Source organism: Dendronephthya gigantea, unplaced genomic scaffold, assembly GCF_004324835.1.
Source record: "Dendronephthya gigantea isolate DGI-Jeju-01 unplaced genomic scaffold, DenGig_1.0 000056F, whole genome shotgun sequence".
Taxonomy (NCBI): domain Eukaryota; kingdom Metazoa; phylum Cnidaria; class Anthozoa; order Malacalcyonacea; family Nephtheidae; genus Dendronephthya; species Dendronephthya gigantea.
In genome coordinates this window covers 629,549-642,397 of record NW_021163066.1, presented here as the reverse complement: position 1 = coordinate 642,397, position 12,849 = coordinate 629,549, and the positions used below count along the sequence as shown (strand labels likewise).

General features: G+C 39.2%; 1 protein-coding gene and 1 long non-coding RNA gene across 4 annotated transcripts in view; one reads left to right on the top strand and one right to left on the bottom strand.

Annotated features, from left to right (window-relative positions):
- Positions 1-12,849, top strand: part of LOC114529515 — a 30,383-nt gene that overhangs the window by 2,506 nt on the left and 15,028 nt on the right. For both annotated transcript variants that reach the window (XR_003687639.1, XR_003687640.1), the window contains exon 2: positions 4,059-4,213. This is a non-coding gene — a long non-coding RNA (uncharacterized LOC114529515). The remainder of the gene's footprint in view (positions 1-4,058; positions 4,214-12,849) is intronic.
- Positions 207-11,855, bottom strand: LOC114529511 (COUP transcription factor 2-like). 2 transcript variants are annotated; one of them, XM_028551330.1, is made up of 6 exons: positions 11,797-11,855; positions 8,637-8,843; positions 8,159-8,478; positions 3,144-3,357; positions 2,385-2,701; positions 207-1,630 (listed from the first exon to the last, which is right to left on the bottom strand). In XM_028551330.1, exons 3-6 carry the CDS (start codon positions 8,448-8,450, stop codon positions 1,371-1,373), a joined length of 1,083 nt encoding a protein of 360 aa, XP_028407131.1. In that variant the 5' UTR covers positions 8,451-8,478; positions 8,637-8,843; positions 11,797-11,855; the 3' UTR covers positions 207-1,370. The 2 variants fall into 2 exon arrangements, with proteins under 2 accessions (XP_028407131.1, XP_028407132.1); XM_028551331.1 differs by lacking the exon at positions 11,797-11,855 and having other exon boundaries at positions 8,637-8,850.

Sequence of the window (12,849 nt, the reverse complement as noted above, 5' to 3'; positions counted from 1 at the left end):
CAACACTTTCCAAGTAAAATTATTTCCTGTCCAGCGAAGGACTACTGAAAACTTCCAGTGCCTTCAGATTTATTTTCTCAGAGGCCCATCGAAATAGGACGGTCTAGTTTTAGATGAGTTTCACGCGAAAGCACCAACCTACTATACCTGCATGGCAATTATTTAATCTTTCACATTTACAATCATAACAAAAATATCTTTAATTTGCAAAATTTTGATGTTAAACATCGATGACCTAGTCTAATACACACATAAAAAAATACGTTAAAAAACACAGAAATATTCCAGCTTTTAGCTTGATAACAAAATTACACAAAATATTTTATAAAATGCTTTTCAAAAACAGCGACTGAACTTGTTTAACTTGTCCTGCTCAGCCAGATTTATAATCCGTTTTTGATACGATACTTCTATAAAAGAATATATAGTTTTAATGTCTCTGGGTACATATATATAAAGTTTTGGGAAAATTCTAGCTCGTTAGACTAAAGACGTTCGCAAGTACACGCAGAAATATATCAGTTGAACTTTGTCTTTAGACTTGTCTTGGCAGAGTCTCAGAGTGCTTTCAATTTGTCGCGTATTATTGTTCGTCAGACTGGAATGAATTTATGGCCCGTGTTTATCATTGCTATTTTCATGACAGCATATGAAAATGGTAAACACAGACAAAACTATTCATTCAGAAATGAATTGTAATTTGCAGTCATTGCAATTTGTAGTAAGATATCATTGCTATAGCCTTGCACACGGGATTTAATTGCTTTAAGCAGAACCAGACGGCAATGAATTTGGGTCGAATTTGGCGTTTCTCTTGAATCTGCATGCCCAAAATCGAAAACACTGTTGACACTCTGTGAGGTTATCTTGCCAATCCAATGGCGCGTCGACGCACGTGAAAAACTAATCTAAGTTCGTCTTAATTTTAACATATTTCTACGAAAATACCAGAACAGAAACCGCTGTATTTCTTAGAGAGCGATGCTTTCCTCCAAAGTTACAAGAAATTGCTCCATCCATCTGCAAACTCATGTTTCCCGACCGCACGAACTCCACGACTCCCCAGATTATTCACGATAAAACTTCTGGATATTTCCTATGAAGTGATTCATAACTACATTTTCATCTAGGATAGTCCTCTTCGTTCCAGGTCTTCATATGATCTAGGTCTACTCCACATAATCTTTTAAACTAAATCTTCAGATGTTCTCCGTCTAAAAATCACAGAAAGTTTCCTGCTGTCGTTGTAAAACTAAACTAGAAATCCTCATCCAGGCTAAAGTACACTGTATCAAGCGATGAATAACATCATCCTCTATGCTTTGTATCCATAACTTCGTCGCTTTTGGCATATTTTTTCCGCATCAATTTCATGGCCAGGTTGTAGGTGTTCCCGAAAACAGCATATCTCTAAGTAACGTCTCGATTGGCGTCTTTCCAACTAGTCGTACAAAGAACAGCTGTTCTATGACCGAAGAATTTATCGTTCGCAAAGAAGGAAGTCGTAAAAGTAATTTTCCAAATCTTGTTGGCTGGTTCGGGTACTGAGCCTTCGTGTACTCTTCCAGAGCGCATTGAGTCTTCTCCTGGAGACTGTCAATGTATTGTGGATCGCTCAGACCAGAGGCGTCTATCAGAAAGAGGGTTTGGTTAGTTTTGGGCGTGTATGGATTATCTGCCTAAATTATATGTATTAGCTCTCCAGGTTTCCTAAGATTTGATCAAGAAGCTTGATCAAATCTTTAACACTTGATCAAACTTCATCCAGTCCTAAGACTTGATCAAACTTCATTCAGTCCTAAGACTTGATCAAACTTCATCCAGTCCTAAGACTTGATCAAACTTCATCCTGTCCTAAGACTTGATCAAACTTCATCCAGTCCTAAGACTTGATCAAACTTCACCCAGTCCTAAGACTTGATCAAACTTCATCCAGTCCTAAGACTTGATCAAACTTCATCCAGTCCTAAGACTTGATCAAACTTCATCCAGTCCTAAGACTTGATCAAACTTCATCCAGTCCTAAGACTTGATCAAACTTCATCCAGTCCTAAAACTTGATCAAACCTCATCCAGTCCTAAGACTTGATCAAACTTCATCCAGTCCTAAGACTTGATCAAACTTCATCCAGTCCTAAGACTTGATCAAACTTCATCCAGTCCTAACACTTAATCAAACTTCATCCAGTCCTAACACTTAATCAAACTTCATCCAGTCCTAAGACTTAATCAAACTTCATCCAGTCCTAACACTTGATCAAACTTCATCCAGTCCTAACACTTGATCAAACTTCATCCAGTCCTAACACTTGATCAAACTTCATCCAGTCCTAACACTTGATCAAACTTCATCCAATAAAAGGAATTGTATAATCGATTCCTACCTGAGGTGAACAATACAATCGCTTTCAAACAAGAATACTCGGCAGCATCCACGTGAATATTTCTCAACTTCTCAATTTGATCTGTAAACACTCTAATATTATCCATGAACGAGACCATTCGATCTGAATTCATGTGATTTGCATGCATCCCAGCCGTAGCCAGCAGGCTCGGGTTGTTCAGCGGCATTGGACATTGGGCAGCGTTTAGAACGAAGAGCTCACTCCAGGTCAAACGAAGTAGTGCTACCTGATCTGTGACAGCTAGGTCTGGAAACAAGGGAATGTTCCTTGCCCATTCAACTGCCGAAAATAGCAATCTATAAATGAAAGTCAAATATATATATATACTGGATAGTTACAATACTGGACAGGCACTCTATCAGTTCTAAACTGTTCTTCCTAGAGGTCCAGTAAGGATAATCTCTTATTGATCCAGTGTTACGACAGGAAGAAACCTAAACTAAACTAACTTTATTTATACTGGATAGCTCTATCAGTTCTAAACTGTTCTTCCTAGAGGTCCAGTAAGGATCATCTCTTATTGATCCAGGGTTACTACAGGAGGAAACCTAAACTAAACTAACTTTATTATACTGGATAGCTCTATCAGTTCTAAACTGCTCTCCCTAGAGATCCAGTAAGGATCATCTCTTATTGATCTAGTGTTAATCATGTTACTACAAGAGGAAACCCTAAGGTGCAATATTTAGTCCTTCATCACAGACTAAAGATAATATATATATACACAGTGATACTAACCTTGCGGCAATCTCACAAATATTTTCAATACCAACCACTCCATAAGGCATATTTATTCCCGGTTGTTGGAAGCGTCCAGTGGAAAAAGGCTCAGCTCGCAAAAGCAGCGTAATATAACCAGATATGAACGAGTTTCCGTTTGTCTCACCATTCTGTGGTTGTCCCTGAGTTAACGCCGGCACTTGGGAGGCCGGCAATCGTCCCCTTTGCACTGCTATAGTCACAGAACAGACAAACGGAGTTAAATTTGCGGTCAAAGCAATAGAATTTGATTATATTGTCTAACAGTTAACCCCCATGCGGTGACATGTGGTGGTAACCTTAGACCCATGTCACGTTTTGCCCAATCAATTGAGTGTAATCATAGTGAATTAGAGCAGTATTTAGAGGTCAAGGCTGAGCGATTTTGTTGCTGTTTTGTTACACACCCTCTCTCCGTTTTGCCGACTCTTTTTGTCCAGCAATACAAATTGAATTGCTTGTGGTTAGGCAAAGTGGAATAGTGCAAGGTTTCTGCATAATTCAGAGCGCATTACTTTTGAACCAATATCGAGGAGGTTGCATATGCTGATATGCAAGCATTTTTTCAAAGCTCTTTGTTCGAGTTATAATGATCTAAATTGTAGATCTGAATTTAATTCAATCCAAATGCAGTCGTTCAGAGCAATATATACTGCCAGCCTATAATAACTCTTAAAAGCAGATCTCTTTTCAAAGCAGATCTCTTTTCATATAGAATATTTTGCAGCTATATCTTTGAATTTAGTGTACTCTATATTTAGTTGCATTCCAATACCTCGGTGACTTTCATATATCTTCATCAGAGGAGTGAAAATAGACTTAAGGGGGCTCTTAAACACTTTCACACAAGGTCAAGGTCGGTCCTTAACTGCTTCTCGTTTTATTTTTGTGTAGATTAAAAAAAAACGGTGAAAATTCCAAGGAGAATTAGGGTCTCAGGAAGGGGCCAGATGGTTCTAAGTACGGGATACATCATCTCTTTTTACCTATTGGAATTACGTGGATTAACAGAGCAATATACACGCTTGATTTTAAAGTGCTAATTGAAGGTATGATCAGAATTTCCAAAGTGTGGGGAAGTTGCACGTCTTAGCTTAAAACATAAACGCCACAAAAATAGACACTTTTGGAATCTCTTGGTTTCGTATTTCCTAATTATCATCTTGATAAACGCTGCAGATTGCCAAACCACCTTCCGTAAAGCGCGATAAAGCCAAGATGCTTGGTTGGTCTTTTCAAAAACCGTAATATATTGTATAGTTTAAACTATGGGGGGTTATTTTTGCGCACACATATACTGAGATTGAGCAATATCGACGTGTTTATAAATTACCCGCACTCTGCTTCGAATGATCTTTTTTTTATGAAAATACCTTGCAGAGACCACTGATATTTAGGCTTCGTTTTTTTATATATCTATGCGAGTTTGTGACCCAAGGCGAATATTGTGACGGGTAACCGACAAATGATTATGATAGGTTTCCGTACGTTCTGCTAAATGACAACAAAGGCTGTACAGAGCACCTGATTGAGACCCTTGAGGCTTTGCTTAATCATCATCAACTTAACATATTTTATTAAAGTGTAACAGCATTCCCTTGAGCACAAACATGAAACATATCAAAGCATTGCTCACGGTAAACTGACATCGACATCGTGCAGTTACTAAGAAAATACACTTTTTCCCGGACGACGCGTTTTTTTCGCGTCCAATCGATGTAATGAGGGATGGTGCAAGGGTACCCACTCCTCCCTGCTATTGTGCACAGGCTACAGGGGGCTGGGGTCAGCGTAAGAGGGGTGAGGGTGGCCAGGGGTTAACTTCATCAAATTTTTAAAAGGTTATATTTCGATTGAGGATAACATATTTGCCCTCTTGGGGAATTTATCTTCCTGAAATTTACTGTCCATTGTCCAGGAAGTCGATCACAGATGGTAATCCATACCAAAGTATCCTCGTTTTTGGCCTACCTCCAGCAACCCTCCCACTTTCTCTTTCTGCCAAATGATGTTTAGCGAGGTTTTTCGAAAGAGGTGTAAATGAATGTTATTTCATGCAGCCAAATCACGAGGCATGTGTGTTATAGGAATCAAAGTTTTGAAAATCAATGAGATTATATCTAATCCTGACATCTGTTGCATAACACATCGCATTCTAAAAAGTCGAAATAAGATCTTTAATGGGATCAATTGAAGAGAATTTATAAAATGCCTTTAGGGCAAAATGCTTCCTTGTACCTTGCGGAGAATCACGATTGCCCTTTTCAAAGCGACACATTTTAAGAAAAAGTGACTGTGTTAGTCCAACATTTCCATTCGGATGGAATGCTACCCGTAAACTTTGCGCTATGATGTCCAGACAAAAGATTAAAGAACCTTTCATTAGCCAACCTTAAGACCTTTGGACACAATAAAAGCGGTGTGTCGCTCATACATGCATCAACATGCAAAGAAATGCACTCTTTTTCTCATAGTACTAGCGTATTCTCCTTAGCGTAGGCAGAATTGCCGTGGATTGCTGGCGAGAGAACACGAGAGAAGGCATTTTATCTTTCCTATATTTGGACGCAGTGGAATGTGAAATGGCGGTTGAAAATCCTTTGCGAAAACCAGACGGGGTTACCTAAGTTCAGACAGGGTCGCTTTATCGCTTTTAATAGTTGCATACTTCCCTGCTTCATCACCCACACGGAGACATAAAGTTTATACCTTGCCATCGAGCAAACGCATAATACGTTTAGCTGTCCAACAAAGCGAAATAGATTAACGAATGTTTCGAATATCACATTGCGTGTAAGCACGTTTCAACGCAACACAGCATTGTCTCGCATGCTAATGCATTGTGCATATAGTATTCAATTTGTGTCGTTAAATAGTAATATCGCATGGTAATTCATCGAGTGTTTGCTGTAGTTCTGTCAGAAATACAAACTGTTTATTGCAATTGAGAATAGTTGTAGGAAATCGAGTGGAGGATTAGGGTTACAAAATCGATGTGTCGCCTTCCTTGTTATTCTATACGCCATTCTGTGCGGATCGAATTTGAAGGACAAATAAGTGTTATTGTTGTGTTTTTTAAGAAATATTCGGTGCTTGAATACATGCAACGAATCTGACGCTTTCATGAAGCTCCCATTTCGCACACTTTGGGTTACCGCGGCTTACGGCAGTTATGAATTTGAATACAGTCTTTTGTCTTCCATGCTGTTTTTAGCTAGACCGTTTAGCGCGCCCGAGAGATTTCGGGCGAATCAAGCTTTCTCACAATATTATACGAACTATGACCGCTTATTATAATCCCTAGTACACAAAACCTGCCTTTTTTCCCCAGGTCAAAAGTGAAATTTTGCAATTTTTCTTTGATTGGTCGACTGAATTAGCAATATGCAAAAGACGGTTAATTGTATTTCATGCTGTTTCAACAGTGGATATAGTTCACTTGCAAATGAACAACTCATGTCTCTTTTTCGTATAAGCAAGTTGCATGATCGCTCTATCGCTTTTACAGATAATGCTTTCTCCAATATCTCAGACCCGAAGTCATATTCTGCCGGCTTGGTGTAACGCCAGAGGTCAGTTTTGAGGTGCCCATTGTGAAAAAAGTAGCAGCAGTTTCATGCTGTTCAAAGCCAGACGGTTTACGCAAGGGATGTCCTGTTCAAAATGGACGTAATTACACAGAAATTATCATACAATGTACTGAATTCTGCCAACCGTAGATCCAACGGACGTTGTGTATAGCGTGTATAGTGTATACTTCAAGTTTAAGAAGGCGTCTTTTGGGTGTTATTTCATACGCCTAAGCCAAACTCTGCATTTTCGGGAAGTTGAATTCCACGAACGAGATTAACGTTCACTATATAACTCTGCCTATTTTCTGATGCCATCAAACGCAAACCGTACGTAAAATATCCGGCCAGATTTGCGGTTGGAAATCCTATTGTTACGAGCAGTATTTGAGCGTTGCATAAATTAGCAATGCAAGTTTCAATTATTGCTTTCTAACCATGAAAGGTTTCCTTCAATGGTCAAAATTATGCACCTAACACCTTGCTGTTTAGCTCCTATGATAAACACACTTTACGCACGTTGGTAATACTCTTAGAAAGATGTGCCGTAATGTTAAAATAATGTACATTAATAAGCTACAAGTGCTTCAGAGTTCATAACATATATAGTTGCACGGATTATTAAGAGAGTTCACCGCAGCATGTAACATAGGTCAGACAGTTTCATTTAGACCTTGGCTGTACCAGGCCGCACAAACATAGTTGATATTATCGTATGTAAACTGTGTACCACAGGGCTACAGTACAAGCAATCTCCTGAGTGCCTTGGTTTCGTTTTGAGAGAACGAACAACCAATTTCATTTTAGCTGAGGTCAGACATTAAGAGGAGGAAGTCTTGCCACAGGGCACAGGGTTGTATGTAATGCATGCTCATATCATTCGCTGTTCCAAAAATTTTTAGACCCCAGATTTTGGACCAACGTTCGAAGCTCTTTATAACTACAATCTTTGTTGGGGATTTAGAACAAGGGAAACGTTTAAGGAATAGAAAAGAAGCACGTTTAGTTCTGTAGTTTAGGTTTCTGGCCTTGATATTGATTCACGTTTGCAAAGGAAGTCATACCAAATGAGCTACCACTGATCAATAAAATTATGCTTGTCTTGGAATTTTCAAATGGGTTTCTTCGAAGAAACTTGTAGTTTATGTCCGAGGAAAATAGCAAAGATCTTTGCTCGGCTTTCAGTGATATAGAGAGTTTAAGTGGGCGCAATTTAACTCATAGGTGATGCGTTTAGGAAACCGTACCATAATCTGTTGTCATGTGCTGAGACCACGTATGTTTCCTTGATTTTGTACCCGAGAAATCAATTTCATCATGAGGCCGTATACGGCAACGCTAGATAGCCTTGTCGTAGCTTGGGTAAACGTTTCATGGTCACAATGAACGTTTCGGTTAGACAATGGTTATGTGAAACACACTTACCTTCACGACGCATTCCAACCTTTAGGCATTTCTTAAGTCGACAAAACTGGCATTGGTTTCGATGATGTTGATCGATCGGGCAGGATCTTGAACCACGACATGTGTAGGATAGATTTCTACGAACGCTTCGTTTAAAGAAGCTCTTGCAGCCCTCGCATGTGTATACACCATAATGCTTGCCCGAGCTTTTGTCGCCGCACACGGCACATTCGATTTGTGCTGTGCTTCCCTTCACAACTGCAATTTCCTGCGAAGTTTGTGAGGCTCCTTCTCGCCACGCGACGGCGGCCATGACCTATGTATGTAGTTTAGGAAACAGCCTAAAATACAAAGGCGAAAAGGTTAAGGACTAGCCATAGACACAATAGGTATGTTTGCGTGACGAAACAAATATACCTTAACTCATTTGTTATTAATATTAGACTGCGTTACCTCTCATTCCTGCGGAGTAACGAAGCATTCAGTGGCTGGAACCTACCTTAGAGTACACGCAGTTATCACCCCTTCGGCCAAAAAGCGATTTCGTGAGCTCTCAAAGCGTGTGTCTGTCTTAAACGTGCTTCACCTCTGTGGGTTTTGAGCGCGGTCTTGTGTTAGGAAGCTGACTGTGGCGTGACTGAGTGTATCCATTAACACTCATACTGACATGATATACTTTGATAAGCGGTTGCCATGGTTGGTCACGCTATATAAGGCGAGATTTTGTCATAAAGCTTTACAGTGTTCTATTAACAGCCGATAATTAAGATCAAGCAGTCATCAGATTTTTGAATTATAGGAACAATATGTGGCGCCAGTTCGCGTGAGGCCTGGACTGAGTTTCAGACGGACTTCAGACCCGGGAATGGATGGGTTTTGCATTCAAAGGGTGATTTTTTATTACGGTGCTCGCTGGTTTGTGTTGTCGTTTTGGATGATGAGAGCTACCTTAAAGTGATCTGATGTTGTACAGAACTCATGTGAGTAGAGTTAAGTCTCTCCTGTGTTCTCTCTCAGTTGACTGAGTTAAGCATGGTTAGATCATGCAGAGGTGGTACATGTTCTTGAATGAGAGCTACCTTAAAGTGATCTGATGTTGTACAGAACTCATGTGAGTAGAGTTAAGTCTCTCCTGTGTTCTCTCTCAGTTGACTGAGTTAAGCATGGTTAGATCATGCAGAGGTGGTACATGTTCTTGAATGAGAGCTACTTAAGTGATCTGATGTTGTACAGAACTCATGTGAGTAGAGTTAAGTCTCTCCTGTGTTCTCTCTCAGTTGACTGAGTTAAGCATGGTATGAGAGCCACCTTTAAGTGACCCGACAGTACTTTGGATTTCTGTATTTCCATAATCCGTTGTCCTACGACGCCAGTCCAGATCACAGTTCTGTTTACATCCGACTCTCAGCAGTCACATTGTGTTGGACCAAATTTCATTACAAACATAATGGGAGCTCAAGTTTCGCTCTTTTGACCCACCCTGAAATGTGATACCCAGCAAACATTGCTGAGATTTTATTTTCCCACAAAATAATCGATCCCTCATTTTGCGACTTCCTTACTCAAACACGTAGTAAACAAATATATAGTTCTGGCCGTATGAGATTAACCTTTGACAACGCTCGACTTGATTGACCTCTGCTGCTGGGTTTCTGTGAATATATTGGGACCAGCTGACATTGGTCAAATACGCGAGCATTCTCGCAGAGAAACGAAAGAGGTTTGAAAATCAACCTCACTGTCTCCCTTCGATTCTTATTTCGATCAAGGCTGGCTAGTAGCCGTCAACCACGCGATTGTTAAATGTTAAGTCGCCCTTTCTCCGAACTCAAAGCTTGCCTTGTTGGGAACAGGTGTCAAAAAGTGAGCTGACAGTTTCTCGCAAATTGAAAATTAAAATTGCGGTTGGAATGTAAAGTGGCTTGTTTGTCTAAGTGCCGTTTATTACCGCATTCCATAACCAGAAACCCAGTATCAAATAACGTAGAACGGTAGAAGTCGCCCGATGTTTCCACATTACATGGAGATTCGGGCATTTTCAGAAAATTTGTTCGGGTCAATAAGAGATTATCCTTACTACACCTCTAGCCAGAACAGTTTAGAACTGATAGAGCTAGTTTAGTTTAGGTTTCCTCCTGTAGTAACACTGGATCAATAAGAGATGATCCTTACTGGACCTCTAGGAAGAACAGTTTAGAACTGATAGAGCTATCCAGTATAAATAAAGTTAATTTAGTTTAGGTTTCCTCCTGTAGTAAAACTGGATCAATGAGAGATCATCCTTACTGGATTTCTTGGAAGAACAGTTTAGAATATATTCATGGCAGAGTGCAGCGTCGTTACCGCATGAGTGTTGCAAAGGTCATGGTTGTGAATGATCATCATCGCTAAATAATAGCTTGCCTTCGGCGAATTATATTGTTGAATATCGAACCAGAGAATGGGCGATAGCCTTGCACATAAGTGACAAACAGCCATGGTCCTTGGCCTCTAATAAAGACAATCTGTATTCGTCCTTAAGCACTATGCTAATTACCACGTGTTTTTTTTAACTGTTTTTCACTCGGTGATGGGCCTGATGGTGTGTATATGACTCGGAGTAAAAACAGTGACAGCAGGAAGGTGGTCAATATTGTACACAATGTTTTGGGGTTAATTTGTTATGTCTGACCTTTCTAATTAACTGAATTGATGCAAATGAATGTATTTTACTTCCTCAAAGCGTAGAGACTAAAGATTACAATCATTACAGTATTTGGGATCGCAATTTGCTGCTGCTAAATTTGACTTAACTTCCTTCACGCTGGATAGCTCTATCAGTTCTAAACTGTTCTTCACAGCGATCCAGTAAAAATCAGGTCTCATTGATCCAGTGTTTGAACGATTAAGCCTAATCTAAACTGATTGTGTATGTTTATTTAAGTGTAGCCTTATAGCTTTGATGTTGATCTAGTGTTACTAGCTCACTACAGGATGGAATTATCGTTTTAGATAAATTTGCCTGCTAAATTGGACTAATCTAAACTGACTTTATTATTTGAACTGTCCTTCTTAGAAATCTTGTTAGGATTGTCGCCCTATTGTGAGCTGTTTTCAATTGTTCTTTTCAAAGCCAGTAAGGATCATCTCTTATGGATCCAGTATTTAAATTTTAAACTAACTTTATTGGATAGCTCTATCAGTGCTAAACTATTCTTCCTAGAGGTCCAGTAAGGTTCGTTTCCTATTGATCCAGTGTTGCTACAGGAGGAAACCTAAACTAAACTAACTTTATTTATACTGCATAGCTCTATTAGTTCTAAACTGTTCTTCCTAGAGGTCCAGTAAGGGTCATCTCTTATTGATCCAGTGTTACTACAGAGGGAAACCTAAACTAAACTAACTTTATTTATACTGGATAGCTCTATCAGTTCTAAACTGTTCTTCCTAGAGGTCCTGTAAGGATAATCTCGTGTTAATCCATTATGACACTTGACGTATTTTGTTTATGTTATACTGGATGGCTTTGTGAATTTTAAACTGATCTCCCTATATAGTCAGGCTTAAATTCTGCAGTTAGTATATATCAGAAAAAACTTCCCCTATATAAGGATGTGTGGTAAGGAATTAATTTGAAGGCGCTATGGTATGGTATGGTATACAAGTATGTTTATACTCACATCTTTAACTTCTCAGTTGCAAAGTCTTTGAGGCGGTCTTTCTCGTAGTTGATGTTCAAGTGTTCCCTAGCAGTGTCACATAACACAGCGATGGTGCCGGCAAACTGTCTGTTTTCAAATTCATTGTTTTTAATTACCGGAAACCCAGGAAATGTTTGGCATTTCAGAGGTTATAAATAGGTTTGCAGTTGGAAAATCGACTTTGTGAATACTCCACCAGAAATATTATATCGTGCATATGGAGAAAAATGCATAATTGTCTGTACTTGGTCGGGTAAACAAACCTCGGATAGAAAAAACGCCAGGCTTCTGTTATGACTGACAAAGATATCTTACACTATCAGCCATTTCCTATGTACGTCGGAAAATTGAGATGAAAAGACATTATATTTGATGCAAGGGTTATGATTAAGGTGTGGAAAAAATTATGCTTTATAGGATTAATTTTTTTTCTGATAAGCTCTGAATACGCCGAGGTCATGATTCTATATCCATATAATATCTACTGATATACATCTTGCGCTAGTTTGCAAGTTACGTGGATGTGTAAACAAGTCATTTCACGTCGTTTGGGACTTGGAGAGCATTCGAAGTTGACATGGAAGACTTTTTGTGAGGAAATTCGAGTTAATTTCTCATTTTCGTATTTCCTTTGCGGGAATATGTTGATAACGTGGGTGACACATGAAACAGCTTCTAAGAAATTCCTTTGCCCTTTGTTCCTTGTGTGAGGATTTTCAGAAAACCCTTATAATTATGTACTCAAATGTCCAAAAAAGTTCAACTATTTAAACATATCCTCAACAGTGGGATGTCAGGTCACCAAATGCCATTCTTCCAGATTGTTCCTGTTTATTATACACTTTTATTCGCATCGCGTGGAGATTTTACTTCCCTCATTTATCAACAAACACAACAAACAGCTGCTGGTATCGAACCCAAGCGTTCAACTAAAAGAGCCTAAACTAAACCATATTTGTAAGGAAAATATGTAAAAAAACATCACGAATTTACGATTGATCAATATTTAATCGCGTGTGCTTGCATTGCATG